General features: G+C 44.9%; 6 protein-coding genes across 11 annotated transcripts in view; 4 read left to right on the top strand and 2 right to left on the bottom strand.

Moving 5' to 3' along the window:
* Positions 1 to 7,025, top strand: part of LOC121597678 (aquaporin AQPAn.G) — a 47,572-nt gene extending 40,547 nt beyond the window's left edge. For 5 of the 6 annotated variants that reach the window (XM_041923642.1, XM_041923643.1, XM_041923644.1 and 2 more), the window contains 4 exons: positions 4,335 to 4,544; positions 4,646 to 4,726; positions 4,841 to 4,906; positions 5,395 to 7,025. In XM_041923642.1, coding sequence (XP_041779576.1) covers positions 4,335 to 4,544; positions 4,646 to 4,726; positions 4,841 to 4,906; positions 5,395 to 5,445 — 408 coding nt within the window. In that variant the 3' untranslated portion in view covers positions 5,446 to 7,025. Of the gene's footprint in view, positions 1 to 4,334; positions 4,545 to 4,645; positions 4,727 to 4,840; positions 4,917 to 5,394 lie in introns of all 6 variants that reach the window. The other variant, XM_041923646.1, reaches the window with a different exon arrangement.
* The window catches only part of LOC121597677 (aquaporin AQPcic), an 82,065-nt gene extending 67,114 nt beyond the window's left edge, over positions 1 to 14,951 (bottom strand). Inside the window, exon 1 of the mRNA XM_041923637.1 lies at positions 14,849 to 14,951. Coding sequence (XP_041779571.1) covers positions 14,849 to 14,852 — 4 coding nt within the window. The 5' untranslated portion in view covers positions 14,853 to 14,951. The remainder of the gene's footprint in view (positions 1 to 14,848) is intronic.
* On the top strand, positions 13,382 to 16,247 carry LOC121597675 (SET and MYND domain-containing protein 4-like). Its single transcript, XM_041923632.1, has 6 exons — positions 13,382 to 13,780; positions 14,060 to 14,822; positions 14,879 to 15,031; positions 15,088 to 15,261; positions 15,347 to 15,686; positions 15,767 to 16,247. Exons 1-6 carry the CDS (start codon positions 13,471 to 13,473, stop codon positions 15,980 to 15,982), a joined length of 1,956 nt encoding a protein of 651 aa, XP_041779566.1. The 5' UTR covers positions 13,382 to 13,470; the 3' UTR covers positions 15,983 to 16,247.
* Positions 16,248 to 16,323: 76 nt separating this feature from the next.
* LOC121597676 (SET and MYND domain-containing protein 4) lies at positions 16,324 to 20,183 on the top strand. Its single transcript, XM_041923633.1, has 4 exons — positions 16,324 to 16,853; positions 18,236 to 18,431; positions 18,499 to 19,080; positions 19,172 to 20,183. Exons 1-4 carry the CDS (start codon positions 16,553 to 16,555, stop codon positions 20,043 to 20,045), a joined length of 1,953 nt encoding a protein of 650 aa, XP_041779567.1. The 5' UTR covers positions 16,324 to 16,552; the 3' UTR covers positions 20,046 to 20,183.
* Positions 20,184 to 20,578: 395 nt separating this feature from the next.
* Positions 20,579 to 23,286, top strand: LOC121596497 (minor histocompatibility antigen H13). The gene is made up of 2 exons (XM_041921523.1): positions 20,579 to 22,085; positions 22,157 to 23,286. Exons 1-2 carry the CDS (start codon positions 20,986 to 20,988, stop codon positions 22,308 to 22,310), a joined length of 1,254 nt encoding a protein of 417 aa, XP_041777457.1. The 5' UTR covers positions 20,579 to 20,985; the 3' UTR covers positions 22,311 to 23,286.
* A 181-nt stretch (positions 23,287 to 23,467) lies between these two features.
* Positions 23,468 to 24,417, bottom strand: LOC121596498 (proteasome subunit beta type-2). Its single transcript, XM_041921524.1, has 2 exons — positions 24,216 to 24,417; positions 23,468 to 24,091 (listed from the first exon to the last, which is right to left on the bottom strand). Exons 1-2 carry the CDS (start codon positions 24,304 to 24,306, stop codon positions 23,565 to 23,567), a joined length of 618 nt encoding a protein of 205 aa, XP_041777458.1. The 5' UTR covers positions 24,307 to 24,417; the 3' UTR covers positions 23,468 to 23,564.
* Positions 24,418 to 27,000: the final 2,583 nt, after the last annotated feature.

Below are 27,000 nucleotides of genomic sequence, written 5' to 3'. Positions count from 1 at the left end.
TTTGGTGCCAACCAACGACCGGCTCCATTAGACACTAATAGATGAGCAACAAAGCACTAGATCCCCCTCCCCCGATATAGTACACCAAACTCAACGCGATCGCACTGCACTGTTCCGATACGTTCTGCACAATGCAGATGTCAAAGATTAAACCGTCTTTTCAGCTGTCACACAAACCCCTCCCGAACAGGTTCAGCACTGTGTGGAAAGGGAATGGGATTTAAAAATAAACAGTTAAAAAGAAGTGCACACAACAATGCGCGTGCCAAGCGTGTGTGACAACATAACCTAAATTACCCATCGAACCGGTTCCCGTATGCTGCACCGCCACCGGATGTACCGCTGCATCCGAATAACAATAGACGCGACAACGCATCTGTCTGTCTGCCTCCCCTTTTTGCCTGTGCGCCTACACCTATACCGGGCGCACAGTATTATGTGTCACAGAATTTTAGAACACAGCTGTGTATGTGTTATACATACGCGGGGTCTCTGTTTTGCATCTACACCGTGCACTGCGTCGTTGTTCTGGTGCATCATCATCGTGCCCGTGTGGGGGGTTCGTCGCTTTAGTCTTTTGTTTCCAGCGCGCACTCAACTTGTTTACGCAGCGTGTGGTGTTGTTTTGCTCGCTGATTTGCTCGCTGTCAGGACCGGTGTCAGTGAGTGAGTAAGTGCACACGCAGCCATTGCACGATCGATCGATCAGGGCAACCCTTTTAGACAGATAGAAGGGGTTGGTGCGGTGCGCCTGGTGCCACTGTCAATGTGCATCAGACGCGTATGTTTACTGGAGTGTACATGGCTCTACGGTACACTTTGTGTGTGTGTGTACGGGGCCCGCTCCATTCTTCAGGGTGAGCCCGGTTCTGGTGACCGAACTGAGGCAGACAATTGTCTCGAAATGCCAAGGTACGCGCGCACATCGAATGCCGGGATGGAGACGGGGTGTCCCGCCAAAGGTGAGACAGTGTTGCTGATGCATGGGCTTTTGTGCTGTTTTCTCCCCGCTTTTTTTTGCAAATGGCAACGAGAGAGAAGTGATAAAGCATGTTGTGTATGTGTTTTTTTTTATCAATTATGTGTCACTGAAAATCACAGAGCCCGGATGGTTTAATGGGAGCAGGAAACTGCCCAGCTCTGGCGGGCGCGACCTCATTAACGATCGCCTTTCCGATGGAAAGTGGTCGGCGCTGTGCGGTGCGGTTTTGCATAAAAATGGATCAAATAAACTTTTGACACGTTCAACCTTTCCTTTCCCGAAACCGCCTCCCATTATGGGTATGTATGGGCTGAGGTCAATCGACATTGCTCTTTGTTGTAACCTTTCTTTACACAATTACCGCATGTCAATGATGTATTTCAATCATGGTGCGGCAATTAATAGTTATTTCATAATTCATCAAAATGTCATCTGATAAATCAAGATCAAGGTTAGTCCGCTGAAAGGCACCACATTTGAAGCTATCCGGCATTGATTTATCTCTGTATTAATCGGAGGCGATGCTATGATTTTTTTTACTATTTAAACTTAATACGCAACGATCATCAAACATTAATCGACACAAATGGCTTACTTCCCCTTGGGTCATTTGTGCGTAAAACTTCTTTTTTTTGTTGTTACATTTTGGAAGGTTCGTTTCCTTGCACCTTTTTAGTACGGCCCACCAACCTTGCAGCCAGCGTCTGCCAGCCATCAAATGACAATCTTCGCTTTGAGCCCATCAATCAGCAAAACCACAACCACCACGTGTTGCAGTGCGTCTAGCAACAAACTTCCCCATGTTTCATGTTCGTAACGCAAGCGCACGCAGACATTCTGTCGTCTCGTGGCGCGTGCTTGCATTGCCGAACGTTTGCTGCGTTTGTGCGCAAGCGGTTTTAACACGCCGCGTGAACCGATAAATTCACCCATCCATCAGGCGCCTAATAATAGTCCGCCTGTTGGTTCGGTGCAGATCCCTAATCCAATTTTCGGAAGACATAATCGTGTTGTGGTACGTGTGTGCGTGTGTGTGTGGGAAAATACGGCACGTTAGCTCGAACTGAAGGAGGAGCAAAAATGGAGGTATGGAGGGGAAATGGTTATTGGTCGGTACATATGCACCGACCGGACCGAAAGGAACGGAACCTATTCATTAGTGGGTTCTCCCCTTGCCCTAAACCTTGACCGAATGCGACCGACCTGCCGAACCGGTTCGACCGAAAACTGAGTCGCTCGGTGGTCGAGTCACTTAAGATACGGGGTACATGCAGCTCCCTTCTGTGCGCAGATCAATCCAATTTTGATTTACCCAACATATACGCGCACATAAACACTCTGAGCAACAACAAAAAGCATTGCAACCCTGTGCTCAGAGGTGAAGAAGTTAAGTTAATAGATTATAAAGAGCACCCTCCATGCATTAACCTTTTGTGTCCTCTTCCTCCTCTTCTCAAGCATACCAGTGGGTGTTGGAGTGTTGATGATGACGTGTGTTTTACGTGTGAATGTGTTTTTTTTGGTGCTGGATCGATTTGCACCCGCGCGAAACATTGTAGACGGCTTACTTTTTGGACAGCCACAGCTTCGTCCTACACCTCGCAGCAGCCTCTCATCCGACCAAAGCCATGCCGAGCAAATGGCCCTTTCAAAAGATACCAGATCTTGATTTTATGTTGTTGTTCACCGCTGCACTGGTAGCTTACGAACGCTCCACCGTTCAAATTCATGTTCTGGCTGCTTAAGACGCCACTTGACAGCCTCCGCGTGACATTAGGATGCTCTCTAATCTATTTTAATTACGTGCCCGTTACGTGGAAAGTAGCAGGGCTTCTGTTCTGCGTATATCTCTGACCCGTAAGACCCCAGCTTCTAAACACAAACACCATCAACATATCTCTCCGTACGTTCTGTACCGATTCTTTGGTAATTGAATTTTCGATATCGTCATCGAACGATTCCTGCCTTCGAATTATTACCCCTCGTTAATTGGCAGCAACCTTCGGTGGTACGGGCAGGGGTGGTAATGGTTTTCTTCTACTTCTTCTGCCACCGACCACACGTGTGAACGTGCTAAATAGTAGCCCAGGCTGCCGCCGCCAGTTACCCGTAATGGCAAGTGGCGCGATTAAAACGTTGCCGCTTTAAATGGTGTTGTGGCGTTCGGGCGTTCGCTGCCTGCAATTTATGTTCTAACCAGCTGCCCGCATCACACACACACGCACACACTCACGCACGATCGGTATGTTGGTTTCGGTTGAGCTAATTTGCTTAGCCTTAATTCGAAACGAGCCAAACTCATCGGCGTCGCACCTCGGCCGTGCGGCAGATCGTGAATGATCTTTAAGGAGCAGCAGCCCCCCCGGGTATGGTAGCAATTAAAATACGTATCAACCGCGTTGGATGAAGCTTTGAAGAGCGGATAAAGTACGACGCATATAGTTGTGAGGGGCTGAAAATTTGATAAACAATTTCGGCATACGAACGAAACTTAATTGAATGTTTTTTATTATTCATTGATTGTATTTGGTAGAAGCAATTGAATAAAGCGCTTTTCAGAGTACCTTTGATTAAGTTTCTTATTAGATTGGATTAAGTCTTATTAGAACGTTATTGGACCGAAAATTTGGTACAGTTATTTGTGTCATTCAACATAAAAACATAATCCACACTAAATAGTTGATAGTACAATAGTGTAATACAGAACAAGTAAATAGAGAATGTCCAGTTAAGTTTTAAAGAACGGTTCAGTTTTGATAAATTATAGATAATTATCGACATGACGCACCTACATAAAGGAATAGTTACTTTACTTGCTTGCAGGAGTTACATTCCGCAGCTAAAATAATATAAACGAAAGTAAATAATTTAGTTAAAAAACTGGATGTGTGACCATTTGTATCTGTTCAGTTGTGTTCTCTTTTATCTTCTCCTTTGCTTGCCTGTCTGAGCAAAACCTTAAATATGAGCACCCAGATGTAGCATAAACACAATCGAATAAATCATAACAACTCAATCGAAATGCATCCGTCAACTTTACACCTTCCCGGTACCACTCGCCATCGTGCAAGGACGCAATTTATCACGCCCGGGCGGTGTACCAAATCAGGTTTAAATTAATTGTGAGATAATGATACCTACAACACACACACGACACGCGCGGTCTGGACCAGCAACAGCACAGAATGAAATTCTACCATATGATGAATTATGTAAACGTGTTTTCTCCGCCCATTCGCTCCTCTTACCAAGGTCGACGGTCGCTCGGGTTTCCGTGCCGTGTCCGAAGGTCAGTTTAAATTAGGTGATCCATTTTCCCCTCTTTTTTCCGTTTTTTTTTTTCAAAACACAGGCCGCCACACCGTCGGAAGTGGTCGGCGGGCTCGGCGTGACCGGCATCGCCCCGGGACTGTCCACCGGGCAGGGTGTCCTGATCGAAGCGCTCATCACCTTCATGCTGGTGTTCGTCGTCCATGGCGTGTGCGATAATCGGCGCACGGACGTCAAGGGTTCGGCTCCGCTCGCTATCGGACTCTCGATCACGGCCGGCCATTTGGCTGCGGTAAGTAACGGGATGAAACGGGGTGGTGCACAGTTGGGAGACAAGAGGGAGAGATTTACTTGATGGACCATTTTTTATGCTTATTTTCTTTATCATAATAGATCAAGTACACCGGCGCCAGCATGAACCCGGCCCGCTCGTTCGGACCGGCCGTTGTGATGGGTAATTACACCGATCTGTGGGTAAGTAAATGGCTCCTGCGCGGGGTGCATCATTCTTAATACGTTGATGTTATGCTTTTGTGTGTGTTAATCACATTGTTCTAATCTATATTGTGCGCTATTTCTTCCCCACAGGTATATTGGGTTGGTCCGATTGTCGGTGGCATTGTTGCCGGTGCCGTCTATCGTCTGTTCTTCAAAGTAAGAAAAGGTGACGAAGAATCAAATTCATACGATTTTTAAGAAACAACTCTTTCCACACACATACCCGCCAAAACACAATCTCCGCCAAAATTATGTAAAATCATTTCACTGGCCAGCAGCAGACATATTTATAAAAAGTCCAGGAAGCAAGTAGTCGTCGTGTCGCACACACAAAACAGGAAGCAATTGGAGAATCCTCAAAGCACTCGCAATCTTATTTCGTTTTAAAATTCATGCAATTCCATGAACCCAATGGAGTTGGTTTATTATCTGTGGAAAAAAAACATGAAGTGAATCTCATACAAAATCCATTTAATCCAGTTCGTTGTAGCTCGTACTAACCTAACCCAATCCATATCCATGCTCACCTTAATCCTCCATTATCAATTAGCAGGAGAAGAATGTTTAAATTCCAACTGAAAATTTAAATGTGTTTTCTACTCTTCTTTTCCATTTTTTCCTCTTCGTTGTCCCCGATCGTCCAGATGAACACTAACAAAGTAGGCCAAGTGACTAACGACGTTCAGTACATTTAGCCCGGAGCGTAATCCGCTAGCCCATCGCGATAGCTCCTACTACGACTAACCCCGACGCCCTGCGTCCTGTGTGCGTGTTCACCGACACAAATACACACACACGTACATACGGAAAGGATCTTGAGATGGGGCATACATCATCATCTTCATCATCACATTAAAAGCAACACTCACAGAAAAACAAACAGGCCTGGGAAAACTTCAACCGTTCAACCGTACACGCCCGTGCCACAGCGCATCTAAAGAGGACATACAGGGGACTGCTGCTACTAAAACACTCCACACACACACTACTCCACATCATGCCAGCGCGTGTGCTAACCTGTCAAGAGCTAGTGGCTTCTCGTGAAGGAAAAACGCTCCGTGGGAAACAAATCGTTTCGAGACGATCTAAATTCATCCTAACTCGTGTTTAGATTCTTCATCATTGTGCTAACCTGCATGGATGCCTTAGTATCTTAGTAACTGCAATTAATACCACCATCGACAGAGAACATTCATCTAATTTCACTGATATTAGTACTAACAGTTAGAAAGAAAGGGTTAATAGTAGATTGTAGTGTTTGCTAGTAATCTAATACTAACACACTCACACATCACTAATAGGTTTGTGTTGCGCCTACGGAAATAGCATCAGAACAACCCCAAGGAAAGGGTTACTTATGTACTTAAAGACACTAATATTTTTCAACAGTTTTGTTTTTCACTTTCGTTCTCGCCATGTGCGAGCCAGCCCACACATAAAACACCAGATTATTCACCAGTTGCTTCATATTTTGTCACAGTTGCACAGAAAGACACACACACTCACACAGAGTACGTGTAGGCGGTGAAGATTTAGCGGTTCGGCGTTTAGAGCCACCTGTTTGGTCAGGGTTATGATTCCTTCTCTACACTTTTCTCCCGCCTCTTTGTTGTTTCTACTTTATTGTTGTTGTTTTCCTTTCAATGCCTGTTGGTTTGAACCTTGCAGTAGACGGTAAAATACGCACACACACCTACACCAGGCACACGAATGCGTTTTCTCTGTAAGATTCTTATCGCATATTATGTATTATTTAAACGAAACTTCACACAACTATAATTAGGAAAAAAAACTGGTTAGGGCAGACGCGATGGATTGCGCAAACGGGCGGGAGGACTGCTGCTGCTTTGCATCGTCTAGGTCCCCCCGCCGCCGAGAGGACATGATAGCATGATGGTTTACTTTTCGTTTTGTTTTCCGATTGCGATGCACGCAAATGCATCCGCAGTTGGCAGTAAATTCAAACACCAAACAAGGGACAGCTGCTGCTTGTGCGGTGGCACAGAAACAGAAAATATGACACACACATACACACAGAAATTCGAACAAAAACGCGCACAGCACACGATTCGCGTAAAAGCGATGAAACTAATGCGAATGCACCGTATCATGTCCGCGGACATCCATCTATCGATTAGGGACCGATCCGATTTACTACTCCGTAAGTTCTATTTATGTATCATATACATCGGAATTTACCAAAACATTATTGTTGCGCCAGCGCGAAGACGAATAAGAGATCTTTAAACAAATAAAGTGTAATGTTATACAGTTACGAGCCTTGGTGTTTCTTTTTTTTGCGCTTGGATTTGCACTTAAACCAACGAAAATTTATAAATAGTGATGAAAGAAATATTGCTCTTTGAGACATACGAAAGAAAAATGCTACAATAACAATACTTGATTTTTTTTTTTTAAATAGGAACGGTAAGTTGAACGGTATTTATTGAACAGTAATGGATTTATTTGAATTTTGTGTGGTTATGGTAAATCAACCATAGACGTTTTTTATATTTTTTTTTCTTTTCTTTGTCATCTTGAGTAAATAACTCGTGTTCACAGATAAAAAAATTAAATTCAATTTTATTTTTGAAATAATAATTATATTATGATAATAAACGAAAATTTTATAATTCATGTCAAAAGGTCGTTCATATATTACGTTACACAATAAAAAAGCAACTGTCATTTTTTAAATGAAATTCAATTGTAACTTATCCAGCGAAATTCAATTGTTAATAATACCAATTAGTGGCGATAAATGCATGAAAATTTACGGCTACAGGGTGAAGTTCATTTGACGTAAGTTCATTCATTAAGTTTTCCATGTAATTCATTAAGTTTTCCATGTGATTTACATCGATTGTTTATCACCAAAATTGCTTTATTTATTAATTAATACGACATTGCCATATTGTCGGATTGATTTAGCTTACTCATAAAAACACCCTTTATTTAATTATTTACGTTTTACTCCAATATAAATATTATTAAACATGTTTGGTGTTTTGGATCAATTTGCGCTTGTATCGTTTCTAGTTGGGATTCTCAAAACAAAAATAATCAAATCAATCCTAATAGGATCCAATTCCAATTGGCTCGCAATTGAGTCGCAATCAAATCCCAATCCCAAGTGAATAGCAATACAATCGCAATCGATTCCAATCTCAATCCCAAACCCGATCCCAATCCCAATCCCAAACAAATCACATCTCTATCGAATTAAGGGATCCGTTTCGATTCAAATCTTTCAAGGGATAAAACCTTGGTATCTTCTGAATCTCGAATATGTCACCACTAATACTAATATCTTGTTTTGAAGGCATCTTGTTAATAAAATAATAACCTTCTTTATCCAGGTGCAACGAATATTAACGTTGAAATGTATCTTCTCGCGTTAGCGTTTCGGAATTTATGGATGAGCCTTTATAAATAACTAAAGAATGGAGATCACAACAAATTTTCGTTTTTGCATTAAAACATGTCATGTTATCTACATGGAAAACATAGATTACTGTAATATTATCTACAACAAACTGTTGAAGATAATGCAATACACTTTAACGTTTACAGCACTTTTACAACCAGTCTTGATATACTTAACGTCAACACACTTAACGTCAGACAAAGTATTTAAGATACAACAATCCAGAAAGTTGAGTTGTCAGAACTCTGAAAATGTGTGAAATGTGAAATGTGTGAAGCTACAAATATTTTTCTTTCAAAAATAAATAAAATGCGTTCAAAAACTGTAAGAGTACAATTAGAGAATAATAATAAACAACAACGAAAAACGAATGAACACATATTATGAAATATTCACAACGATAGTGAAGTACCATTGTTTCGTCAAATGTACAACAGCCCTGAGGTATACAACATTCCTCCTTTCTCTCTTAGCATATCCATATTGTTGAATCTTCCCACATAAACCAGCATCAAACTAGACAAACAATAATTCACAAACATGACATGCCAATCTATGCTGAACGTACGCGACATACTTTCTACCTTTGCGGCTCAAGATTCATTACAACCTGACATTATAAACATGTCGATGGAAATAGCAAATATTATTGAATGTTGCTCTAGCCCTCCGCGTACATTATTATGGAGGGCTTGTACATAACTTCCCAACCCAAAGACCCAACAACGCATCCCGCTCACCACCCATATAATGATGCATATTAAGGCCGGGTCAGGAACATTTGCTTTGAAAGACAACCCCAACATGAAACATGACTGGACAAGCGCAACGATTACGCAAAACTAGCACTTCTCATTAATTCCAGTAGACCCTTGCCATTCTTCTCGGGGAGCGCAGCTTCCATGCCACAACACTTCACGTTTCGAGATGGGATGAATATCTATGCTTTTGTTGTAAACGTTTTTTTTTTCACCCTTTCTTTGCTTTGCAAAACTGAGCTCGATCGCTCACGATCGAGATAATACCACACACAAGCGCAAAATATTCACAATTATTGACAGCGTGTCATGAAAAGAAACCACCACCACCTACACCAAACCGCACCTGACCGTTGACCAATGAAAAACAAACAAATCAAAATAGAAAGAAAAGGAGAAGGGAGCACGAAAACAACCACCGATGAGAATAATGGCACTTGGCCAAAGTGTCGTCTCAATGCCGTCTTGAAGTCGCTCAATGGCACATACACACACACCTGGCACTAAAAGGATCTTCTTGGCAAATTTCAAGTGTAATTATCTGCCAAGTGGTGCGGCAGCTGCCGGCTCCATGGCAGCCCCGGCGAAACCGATCAATGTTCCCATCAATATTACCCCGTCCCCATATTGGGGTCGGTTGCTTTGCGTGATCATTGCAGCAATCGATCGACAGAAACCCTGCCTTCATCAAACCGAAACACATCAACATTCGCCCACGATCGGACATCTTCCTTTCCCTCATCATAGCTTAATCATGTATGTGATCTGTCCACCCTTGGAACGTACGGAAACTGACCCCCCGGTGTATGTGGGTGGTGCGAAAGTAGGTGGTGGGTCTGTGTGTATGATAAACGCGATTACCGGAATCAGATAAAATTGATGGATCGAGCTCCAGCTTCGGTTCGTTTATTTTTTGGGAAACTCGAGGATAGCGAACCGATCGACCGTGACCATGCGTGAATGCATTTTGTGATTGTTTTATATCCCTTCTTCGATCTTCTACCATTATTTGTTTTTTTTTTCGTCTGTCCGTTGACAACGTCAAGTTAATGTCGCGCGCGGCATAAAATCGATCGTAGGTGCACATGACGCGCACGGACGGCGCATCCTCCGGCAAGGTTAGAGCATCTCTTCACCAGTGGGTGAATGTCGGTTGCAACTTGGTGTGACTCAGCACTGGCCATTGTTGTGCTTTCGATTCGATTGTGAAGTACCCATTTGAATGGTAAAACACAATAAGCACTTTGAGATAAAGTTTGATGATGATTTTGATGACAAAAAAATCAATAAAATGTATGTATACATCCTTGAAGTAATCCCTAGAATTCTGAGATATTGCTAACATGGCAAAGCATCAGTATAAACATAAGAAATTTATGAAGATTTGTATATTTATATGGATATTTGTAAGGGTTCAATTATTTAGACTTATAGTATGCAGTAGAATTTCTGATTATTTCGCCTTAAGGTCTGACAGACGGATGTAATCCGCGATGATGATACAATTCATAATTTATCCAGGCGTTTAAATTCCAATTATGTTTGTATTAAGTAAATTCCTTAGAATATTCCTTTCCAATCTTCAAGAAACCGAAGAGCATTGCTGGTTTCAGATTTTCATACGGTTTTGGATTAAACATTGCTGTCAATAGCTTAAACTACATCCACCCCGTTAAGGTCATGTCTTTTGTCTGGGAGATTGCATATTTTTGGCCGAGTGAAATTGCTTTTGTCTAGCGATTTAGTTGCTGTATTCAAACAAGAATGAATAATGCAAATCTACTGAGTAAAGCATTAGGAATAATATTTTACACTATTAGATATTCTGATATGTGTAATTGTTTTTTTTTTTTTATTTCTCGTAGGGACGGCCAGGTTTATATGTGTAATTGTGTTTGTATTACATATGTCCTAAGTTTCAAATTTAGCTGCAGAAGGTTCTGCAGAAAAAAAACAACCGTTTTCGGTCAAAGCCTGCCTATATCACTAGTGGGCTTTGGTTTTCAATGACTTATTGATTACCCCATAGCAGGATGGTCAAAAGTCCAACGTATGAGAGGGGCTGTTCTGGGCTTGAACCCAAGACGGGTAATGTTGTTAAGTCGTGCGAGTAGATAACTGTACCATGAGACCAACAGATGGTTAGTTCGCTAAATAGTTATGAAAATGGGGATTACCACCATTGCAATAAAATTGCAATATTTTTTGTCTTTTTTGTGATAAATGTATACCAATTTTAAAACAAATTGGTCTGTCGAAGCATTTGCAAAAAAACATTCAAAACTTTTTTTGCCATTTTAGCCTATCACAGCATAGAACGGCGGATTTTGATTATTTTTAGAACCAACATGCCACAATCAGCAGCATGAAATACTAATAATCACTAATAAAATATTACAGCCGAAAAAAGAGAGCATATGCAATTGCTCTTGCCCAGGGACACTATCGTTACATTGACTTCTGAATCATATATTTAATTCTTTATTACCTTAGCAAAATATTATAGATTATTACAGGGGTTTGTTATGAGGTGTTTTTGTTATATAAACCGAAAATCTAAATAAAAAATCTATAAAAATCCTAAATAGCATGTGTGATCTGTATAGATAGATTGTGTGATGAAGAGCTAACCAAAACAGGTCAATTTAAAAAAATGCTTAATCAATTTCGTATTTATTGCTCACTGATTGGAATTATACTTACTGATGCTAATTATGCTTACTGATTGGAATTATAATTCACAAATTCCTCAAAATTCAAGCAGTAAGCAAAATCAACGAAAAGTTATTTGGGTCAGCTGTTGCTGTACGACCGTATTCTTCTAATCATACAAGTTCCCCAAGGATATCACAGCAATACTAAACACATTTTCACTTACTTTAAACAAACCTTCCAGCATGGTTTTTATTTCCAGCAAAGATACTCAAAATTCAGTGCTAAAGGACGACGCTCTAAATGTCAAATAACGTAATAACTTGAAGGAGCAGGCACATCTACCAGTATACCACTACTTACAAATCTAATGGCTATATATATATATATATCAGACAGCTTAAACCAATACATGACAATGTCTTCCATAAAAGCACTATTTTATGTACAATAATATGTCGGATCAGACACAATAAATTATCAGATGCGCAATTCAAAACACAAGGATTCTAGTAAATCCTACCAAATCTCGTAAAAATTGGCAACAGTCGCTCTGAAATATAGGCAACATTCATCAAGGGGAATTCTCTCATTCCCCAAACGAACACACGATCGTGAAAACCTAAAAACTCGCGTGCCGATTTACACGAAAGACACAACAATTTACAAAATGACGCAAGAGCACGATCCAGATACGGAATCGGGGGCCCGTCAAAATATGGTTCGGTGCAAACTGTTTCTAGGCTAAGGAATATCACCGCTTCCCACGCACAACCCTCAAACCCCCAAAAGCCTCCTCCACTTGCAGCAGCAGCATCTGGGCGAAAATGAATTTAAATATCGAAATGAAATGTGTGCCAAAAATTTGCAATCCACACAGCACACACACACACACACACACGCCCGCAACCATTAACGGCGAGTAAAATGAACAACTTTACACGGCGTAACGGGAGGCGAACATGTAGAAAGTTTCGCCGCGAGAACGTTCGAGAGAGAGACCCAACCGAAACATGACGGCAACTGTTGACGACCTTAAAGCCATATCATCATGCTGTTCCTCCCGCCGGAAAGTGAACGGAGCGGAGTGAGGGGCGTTAATCGCGACCGGTGGAAATGGGTGTATTATTGGTGTAAACATCCTCCCCATTCTGGGATAAGGCGGGGAGGTTTTTTTTTGTTTTGTTCGTTTGCCGATCATTTCCAGTTATGTGTCGGTGCTTAATTGGGTGAGAACTGAGTGGCAATACGATTGGAAATAAAAATGCATTAAAACTTAATCGGGCTGACAAGGCGATCAGGATTGTTCTCTTTCGGGGATTGACGTGGGACTACGAATCGCTGATACTGATCGATGTGAACAGATGTAAAAAGAACGTCAAGCAGCATGATTAATAAATCCGTTATTACATAACGTATAAAAATACGAAAGAAAAATGCTCATTTATTTCCCTTGCAACCGATAAGCGAGTCCCGTCCCTCGCTAGAACAGTTCATTCGGTTACAAAAAAACTCAGCACAGGCTGTGCTTATCGCATCAATGAATGCACGCGCAACCGTAGGCGATCCTTCACGATCGTGCATCATGTCCACACCCGCACCAATCCCCTAATAGTGAACACAAACATTGCGTACGATCATGCGCACTGCCACGCTAACGCTGCTGCGCACTCGGATGCGTTTTGTCATCCGTTGCGCAAGGGACAAGACGTTACACGGAGCGCGCACGGGTGTGTTACGCTTGTTACTATTATTAAAACAAAGAAATTTTACCATCGCTCGACCAAATGCACAACAATTTCATTCATTCACCCGTTGGTCGTCATTCCCGGCAGGTGGTTATTATAAAGCGAATCCTGTGCCCACCCCCACACAACGACGACATGGAGGTTAGCAGCGAGACGGGATACTTTCACCAGTACGCTAAGAAGTTTCGCCGCACGCTGACGGCCCAGGAGGTGGACCAGTTTGCGGCACTGACGACGGATCGGGAGCGTTTTGCGTTCGTGAACGAGCTGAAGTGGCGCGTCGTGAATGAATTACCCCTCGAGCAGTCATCGCCGGCGAAGGGGAAATGTTTGGAAAAAGCGCTCAAACACAAGTGCGAAGGTGATCGGGCGCTGGGTGATGGGGAGTGGGCGGTCGCGTTAAAGTGCTACAATCGAGCTTATTTGCTTTTGCCGGAAGAAAATGGTGAGTAAAAGATGGTTCGGGGTTACTGGTAGCACATGGTGGATATTTGAATTAATGTGTTTATGGCATCGTAAAGTAGTGTGTGCCTGGTGGTATAAAAACTAGTATATGGCCGTCAAAGTGGTTAGTTGATGGTGACACCTTTGAATTATTTTACGACTGTGTGAAACTCATACAAACTAATAAATCGATTGATCTAAGGACGCCTCCAGCGGTCAAATTAATGTCTATTTGTTCTGGGACTATCAATAAATCCAACCATCTACATCCACATTCCAGCACTCGAGAAAGCGCTCCTGCTGGACAACCGGTCCCAGGTGCTACTGCAGCTCACCAAACTCGACGAATCGCTGGCGGATATCGATCGTGCCATCGGCTACGGCTACCCGCCAGACCAGCTGGCTACGCTCTGGGAGCGCAAAGCTCGTATCTTTCAAACGAAAAAAGATTTCAAATCCGCCGTCGAATGTTACGACAAAACGATCCACTATCTGCAGCAATACCCCACCGGCCTGCCGCCCGAGCAGCTGGCCCAAAAGCTGGACGAACTGAAAAAGCTCACCGATACGGTGTACTACCAGTACAAGAACGTCCAGAAGTACCTGGAACCGCCCAAGGGAACGAGATCGTTTCAACCGCACCTCGATGGAGCTGTACTGTACGATAGCAGCGAGACGGAAGGACGTTTCGCCAAAGCCAAAGCAGCGCTGCGTCCGAATCAACTGATACTGCGCGAAAAACCACACGCCGCTGCACTGTTGCAGGAGTACAGCGGGACGCACTGTAGCGATTGTTTCGAACGGATCGAGGTGCTGTACTGCTGTCCGCACTGTGTCGACGTCGTGTTCTGCTCGGAGCGTTGTGAGAGGAACGGCTGCGAGAGTTACCATCGGTACGAGTGTGGCTTTTTGGGTACGCTGTGGGCCTCCGGTGCAACGATTGTGAGTCTGCTGGCACTGCGCATTATCACCCAGAAGCCGTGCGCTTACTTTGAGGAGATCCGTCACGAGTTGCCAGAATTGAGCGCAAGCATGACTGATAAGTAAGGGGGATAATTAAAACACTTACCCATTGTACTAATGAAGCACTCTGTTGCAGACTTCCAGATGATGACTACAGGAAGATCTTCAACCTCGTCACACACTCAGACAAGCGTACGCCCGAGGACAATCTCGTGTGGACACTGATGGCAACTATGCTCAACACCGTCCTCCGGATGGCAAACTACAGTGCAGCGGGGGAGGAAAATAAGTATTACAAAACTCTAGCTTTTAAGTCACCTCCGCACTCACCATCCTCTCCTTCAGCTTTCTAGGTTATCTGCTGCTGCACAACCTGCAGGTGGTCAACTACAATGCGCACGACGTTTCCGAGGTGCAGCGCAAGCATGCGAACGAGCCGGCCCTATCGGTCGCCGTCGGGGCAGCTCTCTATCCGCTGCTGGCTCTCTTCAATCACTCCTGCGATCCCGGCATTGTACGGTAATAATGCAGCCCCGAAGCTCATTTTCCTTTCACTGTTGTCGGTGCGAAAATTGAAATCCATTTACGCGTCTCCCTTTCGCAGGTACTTCACCGGCACGACGGTGCACGTACGGACGATTAAGAACATCGCTGCCGGTGCGATCATCGCGGAAAACTATGGACCACTTTACACGCGAATGGCCCGCTCAGAGCGTCGCCAATCGTTGGCCACCAATTACAAGTTCGAGTGTGGCTGCGAGGCTTGCGCCGCCGACTGGCCGACCTGTGCGAACATGAACCACGCGGTGATACGGTTTCGGTGTACGGGGCCGGACGCCTGCCACCGGCCGGTACTGTACGATTTGCACTCCAGCAGCCAGGGTGTGCGGTGTGGTGCCTGCGGACACATTGTGGATGTTGGCGAGCGCATCCGAATACTGCGGGTGAGTGACATCCAGCGGGCTTGCCATCAAAGGGTTTAAAATGTAACGTTCTTTTTTTCTGTGTGTTTCATCGCACACAGGAAGCAAACATGATCGGCCGCTTCAACGAGGCGAACCATCTCTATCAGGTCGGCATGTACGAGCAGGCACTGGCGAAGTATGCGGCGATTATGCTGATCATGGATGAGGTGCTGGTACCACCGTACCGCGACTATCACATGTGCCAGCAGGGCATGCGCCGCTGCTGTCTGGATATGGGCAGCTGTTACGTGTCCTACCCAACCAGTGAAAAGTAGACGAGTAGCGGCTAAAAAAGAACCCGAAAAAGCGTATCAAAAAACAATACGCACTTTAATGTGGTTGTTTACATTGGATCCAAAGGCGCGTTGTCATGGGTTACCGTAATACCTGCTTCGTGATTGAAACCTCCGATCACTTCCGTCTTCCGTCCGTTTTTTCGTCGTTGCGTAAATAAAAAAAAAACGGTCAGCTCCATTGCTAAGAACGCATGCGCGTTTTCGGGGGTTTTGCTTTTTGTAAACAAACAACAATCCACCATCACGGCAAAGGCGAACCGGTACGCCACACGTTGGATGCTGCCGGCATTGCACGCGGCCACTAACTGGCGCATTCGGACCAGCCGATTCAACTTGCGGAGATGCTGTGCGCACGAGTTCTAAAAATATACGAAAAATCGAAAACACGAGTTGAGAAAAGTGAGAGCGATGAGGACGGCACGGGTCTTTCGGTGATGACGTTCAGTGAGATTTGAGATTGCGGGAAACAGTCACACACCGTTCCCGTCGTGGCCATCTTTGCTTTTCAAGCGCAAGAGTTTTTTCGTCCATTCCCATCGTCGACCGGCAATGGAGATCTATCACAAGGATGGTACGTTTCCGCGGTACTGCGAGGCGGTCCGGAAATCGCTCGACGACAATCGCTTCAACGAGTTCGCCCAGCTGACCAGCGACGAGGAGCGGTTCCGGTTTGTGAACGGGCTGCGCAAGATCGTGGACGAGCTGCAGCTAAAGAGGGAGTACAATGGGAAGGGCATGGAGCAGGCGACCGCACTGAAAACGCTGGGCAACAAGGCGTTCCAGGCGGAGCGGTGGAACGATGCGCTCGTGTTCTACAACAAGTGCTACGTGTCTACGCCGAAGGAAAATGGTAAGCAGGGGCAAGCGGACCCCGGACAAGTGCCGGCGGGAAAGAAAATTCGGGACCAGTGCACCTAACCTCATTGGGAGCGATCGGCAGTGAGGCTATATTTGGGAGCAAATGTGTGCTTTGCTGTCGCTCCCTCTCGCTAAAAGTGACCTAGATTCCGGAAGCTAGAGAGGCATTAGAAGCTGAGGGCCAATGACACACTGGGCAAGCCGGTTTTTTAATGGATGTTTTGGAAAGTGAACGAGTGGATCAAAATCATTGAGTAATATGTGCAGAATGGGACGGTTTGTTTGTCTAATGGATAAATGTGCCGGCTTTTACGAGGAGCAGGAAGAGCGATCAGGGTAGATCTGAATGACTGTGAGTAGTTGATCAGGAAATTTTATCGTTTTAGGTTCGAAACAAGTCGTCCATTCCGAACCAAGAAGGGGGGCTCAACCAAGCTCTTCAAATAACTTGGTCCAATAATGCTGTGCCTTCTATTATGATCTGCAAGTGATCTTCGACTGATGCTGAAACTGATGCTCCATCTTCTGAAATCTACGGCTACAGCCCAAAAAGATCAATATTTTGAATTCTTCGACTACTGCTGCTACTGCTCTTCTGATATCTTTGAGTACTGCTCGAGCAGTTCCATCTTCTTATACCATCGACTGATGTTCAAACACATCCATGTTCTGAAATCTTCCACTGATGCTCAAAATGATCCATGTTTTGAGCTCTTCAACAAATGATCAAACAATTTAATCCTCTAAGATCTTTGAATACTGCTCAAACCGTTCAATCTTCTGAGATTGATCGACTCGATCGACTAGTGCTCAAACTAATTTATATTTTGAGATCTTCGACTATTACCCAAACTGCTCCATCTTCTGAGATCTTCGACTATTACCCAATCTGCTCCATCTTCTGATATCTTCGACTGTTCCATGTACTGGAATCTTTGACTTCTTTTTAAACTAATTCATTTTCTGAGATCTTCTGCAGAAACCTTAAATCATCTGATCTAGTGGAATCATGTCCGAAGGCGATTATAGAGCACATCTATTTTCGAAGTCTTCAGGAGCATAGAGTATCTATAGTAGTCTCGATTTCCTTGAAAAGGGCCTTTCTAAGATTGGCTTTGACTAACGTTTTTGCTCAGAGATCATCGAGGTTTCCGACGTCGGATAATGTTTTGTTTCCCAAGCAGTTTCTATCACGGTTAGAGCCTCCAGTGACAATGCATAAATATGACAATTCAAAAATATGAATTCCCATTCTTAGGTCCTGTAACTTTGGGTTGGGTCTGAACCGATTGGTCCTATATGGTACTTCCTTTTGGCGACTGGTCGGTAGCAAAAAAACATCATTTTCTCTATTTTCTGCTCTTTTTCTTCCAGTGCAAGAGAAATCCATCATACTGGCTAACCGGAGTGCCGCTTTGTATCATCTGGAAAAGTACGATCTCGCCCTGAGGGACATTCAGCGTGCCTTGGATCATCAGTATCCCAACCAGATGATGTACAAGCTGATGGAACGGAAGGCCCGTTGCTTCTTGGCAAAGAAGGAGTATGAAGCGGCACTAGAGTGTTTCAAGTACGAAGTAGAATCCATTTCCCATTTTCTTTTATTCTTAAATTCTCCATATTATCCTTCTTTGTAGAGCAACGGTAACGGCGCTGGACGATTCGAACCTCCCGCTCGAGCGCCGACAAAAGCTGGAGCGTGATGCCCAGATCATGATCAATCTGCTGCCCAAAAACATTGAGCTGGAAAAGAAAACCAAGAAGAAGAGTTCCAAAGCAGACCAATCCGCGCCGACCACGAAAGTTCCGGATAATTTCATCGAGAAAGCGCTTTGGTTCGATGAGTCCCCGGACGAGGGTCGTTTCGCGCGGACCAACACAGATCTGAAACCGAACACAATTCTACTGCTGGAACGTCCGCACGTGTCGGTACTGCTGGAAGACTACAGCTTGGATCACTGTACGCACTGCTTCAAGCGTGTCTCGGTACCGATCGCCTGTCCGCTGTGTGCCGACGTCGTGTTCTGTTCGGACGAGTGTGAGACGAAGGCAAATGCCACCTACCACCGGTATGAGTGTGGCTTCCTGCCGATTCTGTGGGGCTCCGGAGCATCCATCACGTGTCACATGGCGCTGCGAATGATCACGCAAAAGTCGGAGGAATACTTCCTGAAGCTCAAGCCGGAACTGGCCGGGCTGACTAACGAGCAGATTGATAAGTGAGTAATGGGGAAATTTATGATCGATTCATTGTCCCGTTCGAGACCACTTGGTAATAAATCCCACTCTCCCGATCTCTTCTCCCTCTAGATTGCCAGTCGACGATTACCGCAAGGTGTACAAACTGGTCACCCACGAGTCTACCCGTTCGCCGGAGGATTTCTTCCAGCGCACGCTAATGGCAACGCTACTAAACGCGTGTCTTACCTTGGGCGGGTACGGTGCCTGTCCGCAGGAGCAAAACTACATCGGTGGCCTGCTGGTGCACAATCTCCAGCTGCTTCAGTTTAACGCTCACGAGGTGTCGGAAATGATCCGCGAAACGGCGGAAGACATCGGAAAGTCAACGTTCATCGGTGGTGGCCTCTATCCGACACTAGCCCTCTTCAATCACTCCTGCGATCCGGGCGTCACCCGGTACTACCGGGGCAATCAGGTGTGCGTGCGGACGGTCAAAAACATCCCGGCCGACTCAATGGTGGCGGAAAACTATGGTCCACTGTTCACGCAGGTCCGGCGAGACGAGCGGCGCGACACACTCCTGCACCAGTACCGCTTTACGTGCCAGTGTGTGCCGTGCGTGGAAAACTGGCCCCTATTTACCGAGATGGATCCGGGCGTGATACGGTTCCGGTGCGACAGTGGCAAGATCTGCTCCAATGTGCTGCTCATACCGGCGGCGGTCAACGATTTCATGGTCAAGTGTACGGAGTGTGGCGAGCATACGAACATTATGAAGGGGCTGAAGTCGCTCCAGGACACGGATATGCTGTTCAAGACCGCCACCCGGTTGCACTCGGCCGGGGAGTACGAGGCGGCACTGCGCAAGTACGTCGAGATGATGGAAACGATGAGCGAGGTGCTGGTGCCGCCGTACCGGGACTACCATCTGTGCCAGCAGGGGCTGCGGGCGTGCATGCTCGAGTTCGGCAATCGGTTCACTAGAGCGGTGGCAAAAAAGTGAAAACATCGTGGCGCTCGGCGCTGCGGAAAACACTTTGCTGCGGGTGCTAGGCGAGTCGGTTTCTTTTTCTTATTCAACGATATTTTTGTTCGCATGATGTTCCCTTTTTTCGGTTTTAATAAAAACGATACGTTCACATTTGTGGTTGAGATTGTTTTCAGTTGAAAAAGCGCATAATTTTGAACGAAAACGTCCACTTCAAGACACAACAATCACTGTAGTACAGTTTTGCCTCAATGCCAAGATTGATAGAATAGAAATCAAGATGTGACACGTGCACAACGGGCTTTCTATGCGAAAAACTGTTATACTTTTCATTTTAGCGTATATTTATTATAAAAAGAACAAATAAAAAAATATTACACGTTTCAAAATAAATATTTTTCTTAATAAAACACAAAAAGTAATCAATCAAATGATATTGAACCCATTTTATAAATAAATATAAATAAGTTAATTTATTTACGAACAATCTCATCTTACCTCTCAAAACCTTGGCCCAATGACAGCTCGTTGACACGCATTCAGTTTATGCCAGCGGGAGAAAACAACTTTTGCGTACGCGTAGAAAAAGCAGAGAAGTGAGGTGGCCTTTCTTCGCCTGCTCCAGAAAACGAAAGCGCGGCACACGGAACGCACAAGTTATTTTCTTGTCTGGTGTAGCGGCGCGTACTAATTGTATCATTTGTTGGCCCATCTCCATCCACCCGGGGAACTGGGACCATCGTGCCCGGGAGCATCTGTTTGTTTATCTGCTACGTGTGCGGGTGTGTTTGTTTTTTGAATGTTCTTCCATCGGGTTCGGGTGCAAATAGTGTAGCCAAACCGCAATACGTGTCACTCGCGTGTGAGCCGTGATTAGTAGCGTAGTTGTCGCACAAAGCGTCCCCAAGCTTTAGCTTAGCAGCAGCAGCACACACACACAAAAAAGCTCACCACCATGGCTGAGGTAGTGGAGGAAGTGATCGCACAGATCCAGGAAAACCTGACCGCCACCGTGACGGAGGGCGAGGAAGGGGGCGCCACGAACGCAACCGGAAAAACACCCTCCACACCGGAAGGGATGGCCCTGGCATATGGCACGCTGGTCGTGATGGCGCTGCTGCCCATCTTCTTCGGCTCGATGCGCTCGGTGAAGCACCACAAGGAACAGTCGACGGCGTTCGCGAAGACGGGCGAAAAGCCGGACACGATGTCGTCCAAGGATGCGATGATGTTCCCGATCATGGCCTCCTGCGCGCTGTTTGGGCTGTACATGTTCTTCAAGATCTTCTCCAAGGACAACATCAACTACCTGCTGACCGGGTACTTTTTCTTCCTCGGCGTGATGGCCCTGTCCCATCTGTTGAGCCCCGTCATCAGCTCGCTGATTCCGGCCTCGATTCCGAAGATCCCTTACCATCTATCGTTCGTGCAGGGACCGCCGGAGGGCGGCGACAAGAAGAGCAAGGAGAAGAAGTATCTCATCGACTACCGCTTCACGACGCACGACGTGGTGTGCTTCATCGTGGCGCTGGTCATTAGCGTGTGGTACCTGCTGCAGAAGCACTGGATCGCCAACAACCTGCTCGGCCTGTCCTTTGCCGTCAATGGGGTGGAGCTGCTGCACCTGAACAACATCGCGACCGGCTGCATCCTGCTGTGCGGGCTGTTCGTGTACGACATCTTCTGGGTGTTCGGCACGAACGTGATGGTGACGGTGGCGAAATCGTTCGAGGCACCGATCAAGATCGTGTTCCCCCAGGACCTGATGACGAACGGGCTGGCCGCGTCGAACTTTGCCGTGCTCGGGCTGGGCGACATCGTCATCCCCGGCATCTTTATCGCGTTGCTGCTCCGCTTCGACAACAGCTTGAAGCGCAAGAGCAAGACCTACTTCTACGCCACCTTCATCGCGTACTTCATCGGTCTGCTGGCGACGATCTTCGTGATGCACGTGTTCAAGCACGCGCAGCCCGCGCTGCTGTACCTGGTGCCGGCCTGTCTCGGCACGCCGCTGCTGCTCGCGGTGCTCAAGGGCGATCTGAAGAAGCTGCTTGCGTAAGTTCATGAGCAAATGGGTATTGTTAGCGGTCATTAAAACGACTATTTTACTTCTCTATTTATTACAGCTACGAAGATCATCCCGAGGAGAAACCGGCGAAGGCTGCGAAAAACACCAACGAAAAGACGAAGTCGAAAAACACTAGCGACAACAGCGAGGAAAAGGCTACCCCGCCCGCGAAAAAGGAAACGAAAAAGAAGGAAGCGAAAAAGGCCAAGTAAATCCGATCTCAATCCTGGCAGCATTGGGCGCAGCACCTTCCTCCCTTTCTCTCTCTTTCTCTTCTTCCTCGTCCGATGAATTGTGTGACCTTCTTTAGATGCTCAAAGTGTCCCCTGTTATAGTGCAAGTACGAAAGTTTAGGATTGTAACACTACCACCACCACCACCATCATCAGACCCTTGTTTCAGATAAAAAAAGCGGTAATTTCAACGCTTTCGGTAATGATCGTTGGTCTGCTTCATAAGCCTGTCGTGAAAATGGTGTAAATTAATATATCGGTATTTAGTTTTTTTTGTGTTTTTGTGTCGCTACATCGTATCGATTTACTGCCCGGCTTCTCGACGCAAGTCGATTATCGAGAGCTACAGCGCTACCTTCCAAGTGCAATAACAATAAATCGCCAACAGCACAAACTTACTAAGTTACTTATCGTAAAATCGCGTTAGTTTGCCACATTGTTTGTGTATCTCAACTCTGCAGGAAAAAAAGAAGGACAAAATCTACCAACACTTTAAGATACAAAGGTAGCCGGCGGCAAGGGGAGGGTGGGAAGCGCGCGCAGATTGACTGATAAAAAGTAAAACTAAATATAATTTGACTGTAGTAGTGAACAGAAACCGTCGAATTCGAATAGAATCCGCTGCAACAACAGTACCAGAGAGGGAGAGATAGTAATGGTTTGACTTCCAAACAAGTGAGAGTTTCGTGTTAGGAATAGAAACGGGGGGGAAAAAAAGCTATAGGCAAATTTTGATACCGTCGGCTTAGCAGGAGAAGAAGAGCTTAAATCTGTGGGTGCAAGGTTTAGAGGGCAAGCATCCACTGGTGCAGCTTTGGGGATGTAAAATACACAAGTAAAATGGACAATTATGTTCTTTTGAACTGGGAAAACCAGTGCTACGGATTGAGCACAACCGAGAGATGCTGTTCCTTTTTGTGCGATTCCAATAAAGTATTTTAATCTCTCCAGGAAACGTTATGGAAATTTAACTGATTTTAATGGTGTTTTATTGAAAGAATTTAGTGATAAGGAGTGACTTGGCATAATTTCAAGCCTATTCGGCCCTATTTCAGAGCCTTAAGCGTTCTCGTCGGAAGGAACATTTAGTGGATATTTTGCTTACCTCGAGAAATGAGAAAAGAAGATCACGTTTGTTAAGTTTTACATTGATCGGCTTTATTCCGAACGCATGACAAAAAATCCTTTCCCCAATAAATGAACGCAAGACGCTAGATTCTACGTTACATTCGCCTAGGCGGCGGAAGCCTGCTTCAGCGAATCCGGCGTAATGTCGTCCAGATACTTCACCCCGTCCTTATCTATCACGGCCACCTTGAAGTTGGGCAGATTCAGGATCAACCGCTTGTGGATCTCCGTTACGCCCTTGCGGAAAATTTCGTACGCCTCCTTCTGTGTGATCTTGTCGTGATGGTACCGGTCGAAGATACTGTTCACGAACATGCCACCGTACCCGTGGGCTCCATGCTTCACCGGCAGCGAGTTGGCCAGATAGTCGATGTAGTGCAGCTGCGGCCCATCCACCTCATCATACCCGCCGACCAGCAGATTCACATGGTAAGGCGTGCGGGAGCGCAGATAGTCGGCCAGATTGCGGCGGGTGAAGTGTGCCGCCGCTTTCGGGCCCAGCTCGTACCCGTTGCGCATTCGGTAGAGGAGAATGTTTTTGCTAATGTACTCGGTGAACTGCACACGGTCGCCGGCTTCGCCCATGGTAGCGAGCATCAGATTGTCCGATACCTTCAGGATCTTGTCCTCATCTGCAACAAGGGAAGGAATTACATTTTTTTGTTCGCATAGGTTAAAGGCATGATGACGAGCGGATCTGTGTTGTGTCGGATCGTGTGTGTGGTGTTGTTGTTGGTTTGTTATTCCCCTACTTACCATCCTTTAGCACCATGATGGAATGGGCGTGAGTGCAGTCCGCGGCCAGCATCACAAAGTCCGGGCCACGAATTCCCATCAAAGTTTCCATGGTGAGAAGAAATGTGTACGATTATTGTTGCGGAAAGTAAGTTTACAACAAATTCGCGTTCCGAGGATGCCGAAGAAACCGACAGAATGACAAACAAGAAATGAATTGTCATTAAATTGACATTTTGATGAAGGTTCATTGCGGCACAAGGTAGCTAGAGAATCACTGTTGAAGGTGGTGTGTGACGATCCGTACCCGACGTGCAAAAATTATTACAGGCGGTTCCCGAGATACACGGTACCTCTTACGCCAGGACTCCACAGAGCATAACACGGAGCGCAACATAACAACTGACAGCTGCCAAACGCTTCAGAAAACGCTTCATTGCTGGTATCATATTTTGAATATCCTTAGTAGGCCGCTCATTGCTCGTAGAAAAACTACCAGCCTACTGCGATGACCGACAGTCAATGAAACGCTTTACCTCCTTTTCCAAGCGTTTTGTGAAGCGTTTGGCAGCTGTCAGTTGTTATGTTGCGCTCCGTGTTATGCTGTGTGGAGTCCTGCGGTAAATGTCAGTTAACGTGGCAACACGCACACCAATAATTCCGTTTTCCGTAGCATAAACAGCGACCACAGCACGCGAGAGCTGGCTCTTTACACCGAAGATCCGGAAAGTAGTGAACCACACCATTGATCCAAAACCGTGTAACCACCCAAATAGCCAGCTCGTACTTAATAGCTGATTTAGAGCTGTTTAACGAAAAATCGTTCCGATGTCGTACTTTGTGGCTGATTAAGAGATAGACGATACTTTAAGGAACTATGGAGCTTTTTAACAGGCACATGGTACTCTTTGGAACTTTGCGGCTGATTCCCAAATAGCCAGCTCGTACTTTATAGCTGATTTAGGGCTGTTTAACGAAAAATCGTTCCGATGTCGTACTTTGTGGCTGATTAAGAGATAGACGGTACTTTGCGGAACTATGGAGCTTTTTAACAGGCACATGGTACTCTTTGGAACTTTGCGGCTGATTAGCACTATGTGTAGGGTTCATGGTGGAACTTGAAGGCTTGTTGAGAAAGCGTACCGAACTTGGTGGAACTTTATAGCTTTTTAATGCATGGCATCGGTACAAGGTGGATCTTGTCAAAGTGTCAAAGAGAGACGCCGTCAATCATCTCATTGCTGCTGTACAAGTTAGATAAGTTAATTAAAGAAGGAATATTGAGTGAAGTGATTGTGAATTATCAGTAAATTGTTTAAAATTTTGTGTTATTCATCAATACAAAGGATTTAAAAATATACATATGTGTTTAAACGAAAAAATCTTGTTGTTTATTTAATCAATGACGCTTGCTTGAAAATAAAACACAAAGAAAAATAATCCCTGGCATCGTGGCATAAGGAAGCTGCTTAGGCGCTGTTTGAAAGACCCACATAGAACTTTGATGCTGTTTATCTACTGCAAAAGGCGAATTAGAGCAGCGATCTTTAGCGTGCCAAAATGAGCTGCTTAAGCAATTCTGGCTATTTGGGTTAGCACTATGTGCAGGGTTCATGATGGAACTTGAAGGCTTGTTAAGAAAGGGTACTGAACTTGGTGGAACTTTATAGCTTTTTAATGCATGACATCGGTTCAAGGTGGCTCTTGTCAAAGTGTCAAAGACGAACGCCGGCAATAATCTCATTGCTGCTGCACAAGTTAGATTCGTTAATTGAAGAATGAATATTGAGTGAAGTGATTGTGAATTATCAGTAAATTGTATAAAATTTTGTATAATTCATCAATACAAAGGATTTAAAAATATACACATGTGTTTAAACGAAAAAAATCTTGTTGTTTATTTCATCGATGACGCTTGCTTGAAAATAAAATACAAAGAAAAATAATCCCTGGCATCGTGGCATAAGGAAGCTGCTTAGGCGCTGTTTGAAAGACCCACATAGAACTTTGATGCTGTTTATCTACTGCAAAAGGCGAATTAGAGCAGCGATCTTTAGCGTGCCAAAATGAGCTGCTTAAGCAATTCTGGCTATTTGGGCAGTAACCTGTGCCATCGATCCAGCCCAAACGACCAGTGATCTACACCATTGATCCAGCCCACATACCATTATCTTCGGTGATGTTATTAAATCCGATCGACACCATTTTGTAGAAAGCAGCTAACGACAAGTCTGCTGCTTCATAATACCGCGTGGTGATCGAGGCCCCGGTCCACAACGCGCTCCTAAGCATCGACTCCCGTCCCAGGTGCAAATGTGACCGGACCGGCCGATACAAATCGAAGTAAAAACATCCGTTCCTGCGATGGAATTAGCCGTCCTTGCCATGCTAGGGGATAATGTTTTCCATAGTATAAAATATTAAGAGGTGATTGTAAAATTGTTATCTTGGTACCACAAATAAAAAATGGTTCACTCACATCAGGTGGCCTTATGTTCAACATTATATTGCTGTCCTTTTCTTGCATTAACGTTTTGCCAAACTTCTACCAATCATTTACTTTCGGTCAAGTTCTAGTGATGCATTACTTCTTCGTGAAATTAGGAATCATTTAGGTCACGACTTTATGAAGCGTAGTCATTTAAATTATTTGAGGCGTTTTTTGTGTGTGAAATGTGTTTTTTCTGTTGGGCATTAATTTGGCTCGTAAAGAAACTAGGTAATTCGACGATTTCGGATGAAGCAGAAATATCGCGCGAGACAAGTTTGACAAAATTGAGCTACTTTTAGCTATGTTTGCAAATAT

The sequence above is a fragment of the Anopheles merus genome, chromosome 3R, assembly GCF_017562075.2.
Source record: "Anopheles merus strain MAF chromosome 3R, AmerM5.1, whole genome shotgun sequence".
NCBI lineage: Eukaryota > Metazoa > Arthropoda > Insecta > Diptera > Culicidae > Anopheles > Anopheles merus.
The sequence above is the reverse complement of the archived record's forward strand: the minus strand, read 5'-3'. Positions and strand labels throughout refer to the sequence as shown.

Bases quoted from the DNA above. Each gene is read 5' to 3' on its own strand.
- LOC121597675 (XM_041923632.1), top strand. From the start codon at position 13,471: ATGGAGGTTAGCAGCGAGACGGGATACTTTCACCAGTACGCTAAGAAG. The intron at 15,262-15,346 runs GTAATAATGCAG...TCCCTTTCGCAG, and splicing joins TGCGATCCCGGCATTGTACG to GTACTTCACCGGCACGACGG. The intron at 15,687-15,766 runs GTGAGTGACATC...CATCGCACACAG, and splicing joins AGCGCATCCGAATACTGCGG to GAAGCAAACATGATCGGCCG.
- LOC121597676 (XM_041923633.1), top strand. From the start codon at position 16,553: ATGGAGATCTATCACAAGGATGGTACGTTTCCGCGGTACTGCGAGGCG. The intron at 16,854-18,235 runs GTAAGCAGGGGC...TTTTTCTTCCAG, and splicing joins GTCTACGCCGAAGGAAAATG to TGCAAGAGAAATCCATCATA. The intron at 18,432-18,498 runs GTACGAAGTAGA...CCTTCTTTGTAG, and splicing joins GCGGCACTAGAGTGTTTCAA to AGCAACGGTAACGGCGCTGG.
- LOC121596497 (XM_041921523.1), top strand. From the start codon at position 20,986: ATGGCTGAGGTAGTGGAGGAAGTGATCGCACAGATCCAGGAAAACCTG. The intron at 22,086-22,156 runs GTAAGTTCATGA...TATTTATTACAG, and splicing joins GATCTGAAGAAGCTGCTTGC to CTACGAAGATCATCCCGAGG.
- LOC121596498 (XM_041921524.1), bottom strand. From the start codon at position 24,306: ATGGAAACTTTGATGGGAATTCGTGGCCCGGACTTTGTGATGCTGGCC. The intron at 24,092-24,215 runs GTAAGTAGGGGA...CCCTTGTTGCAG, and splicing joins CATCATGGTGCTAAAGGATG to ATGAGGACAAGATCCTGAAG.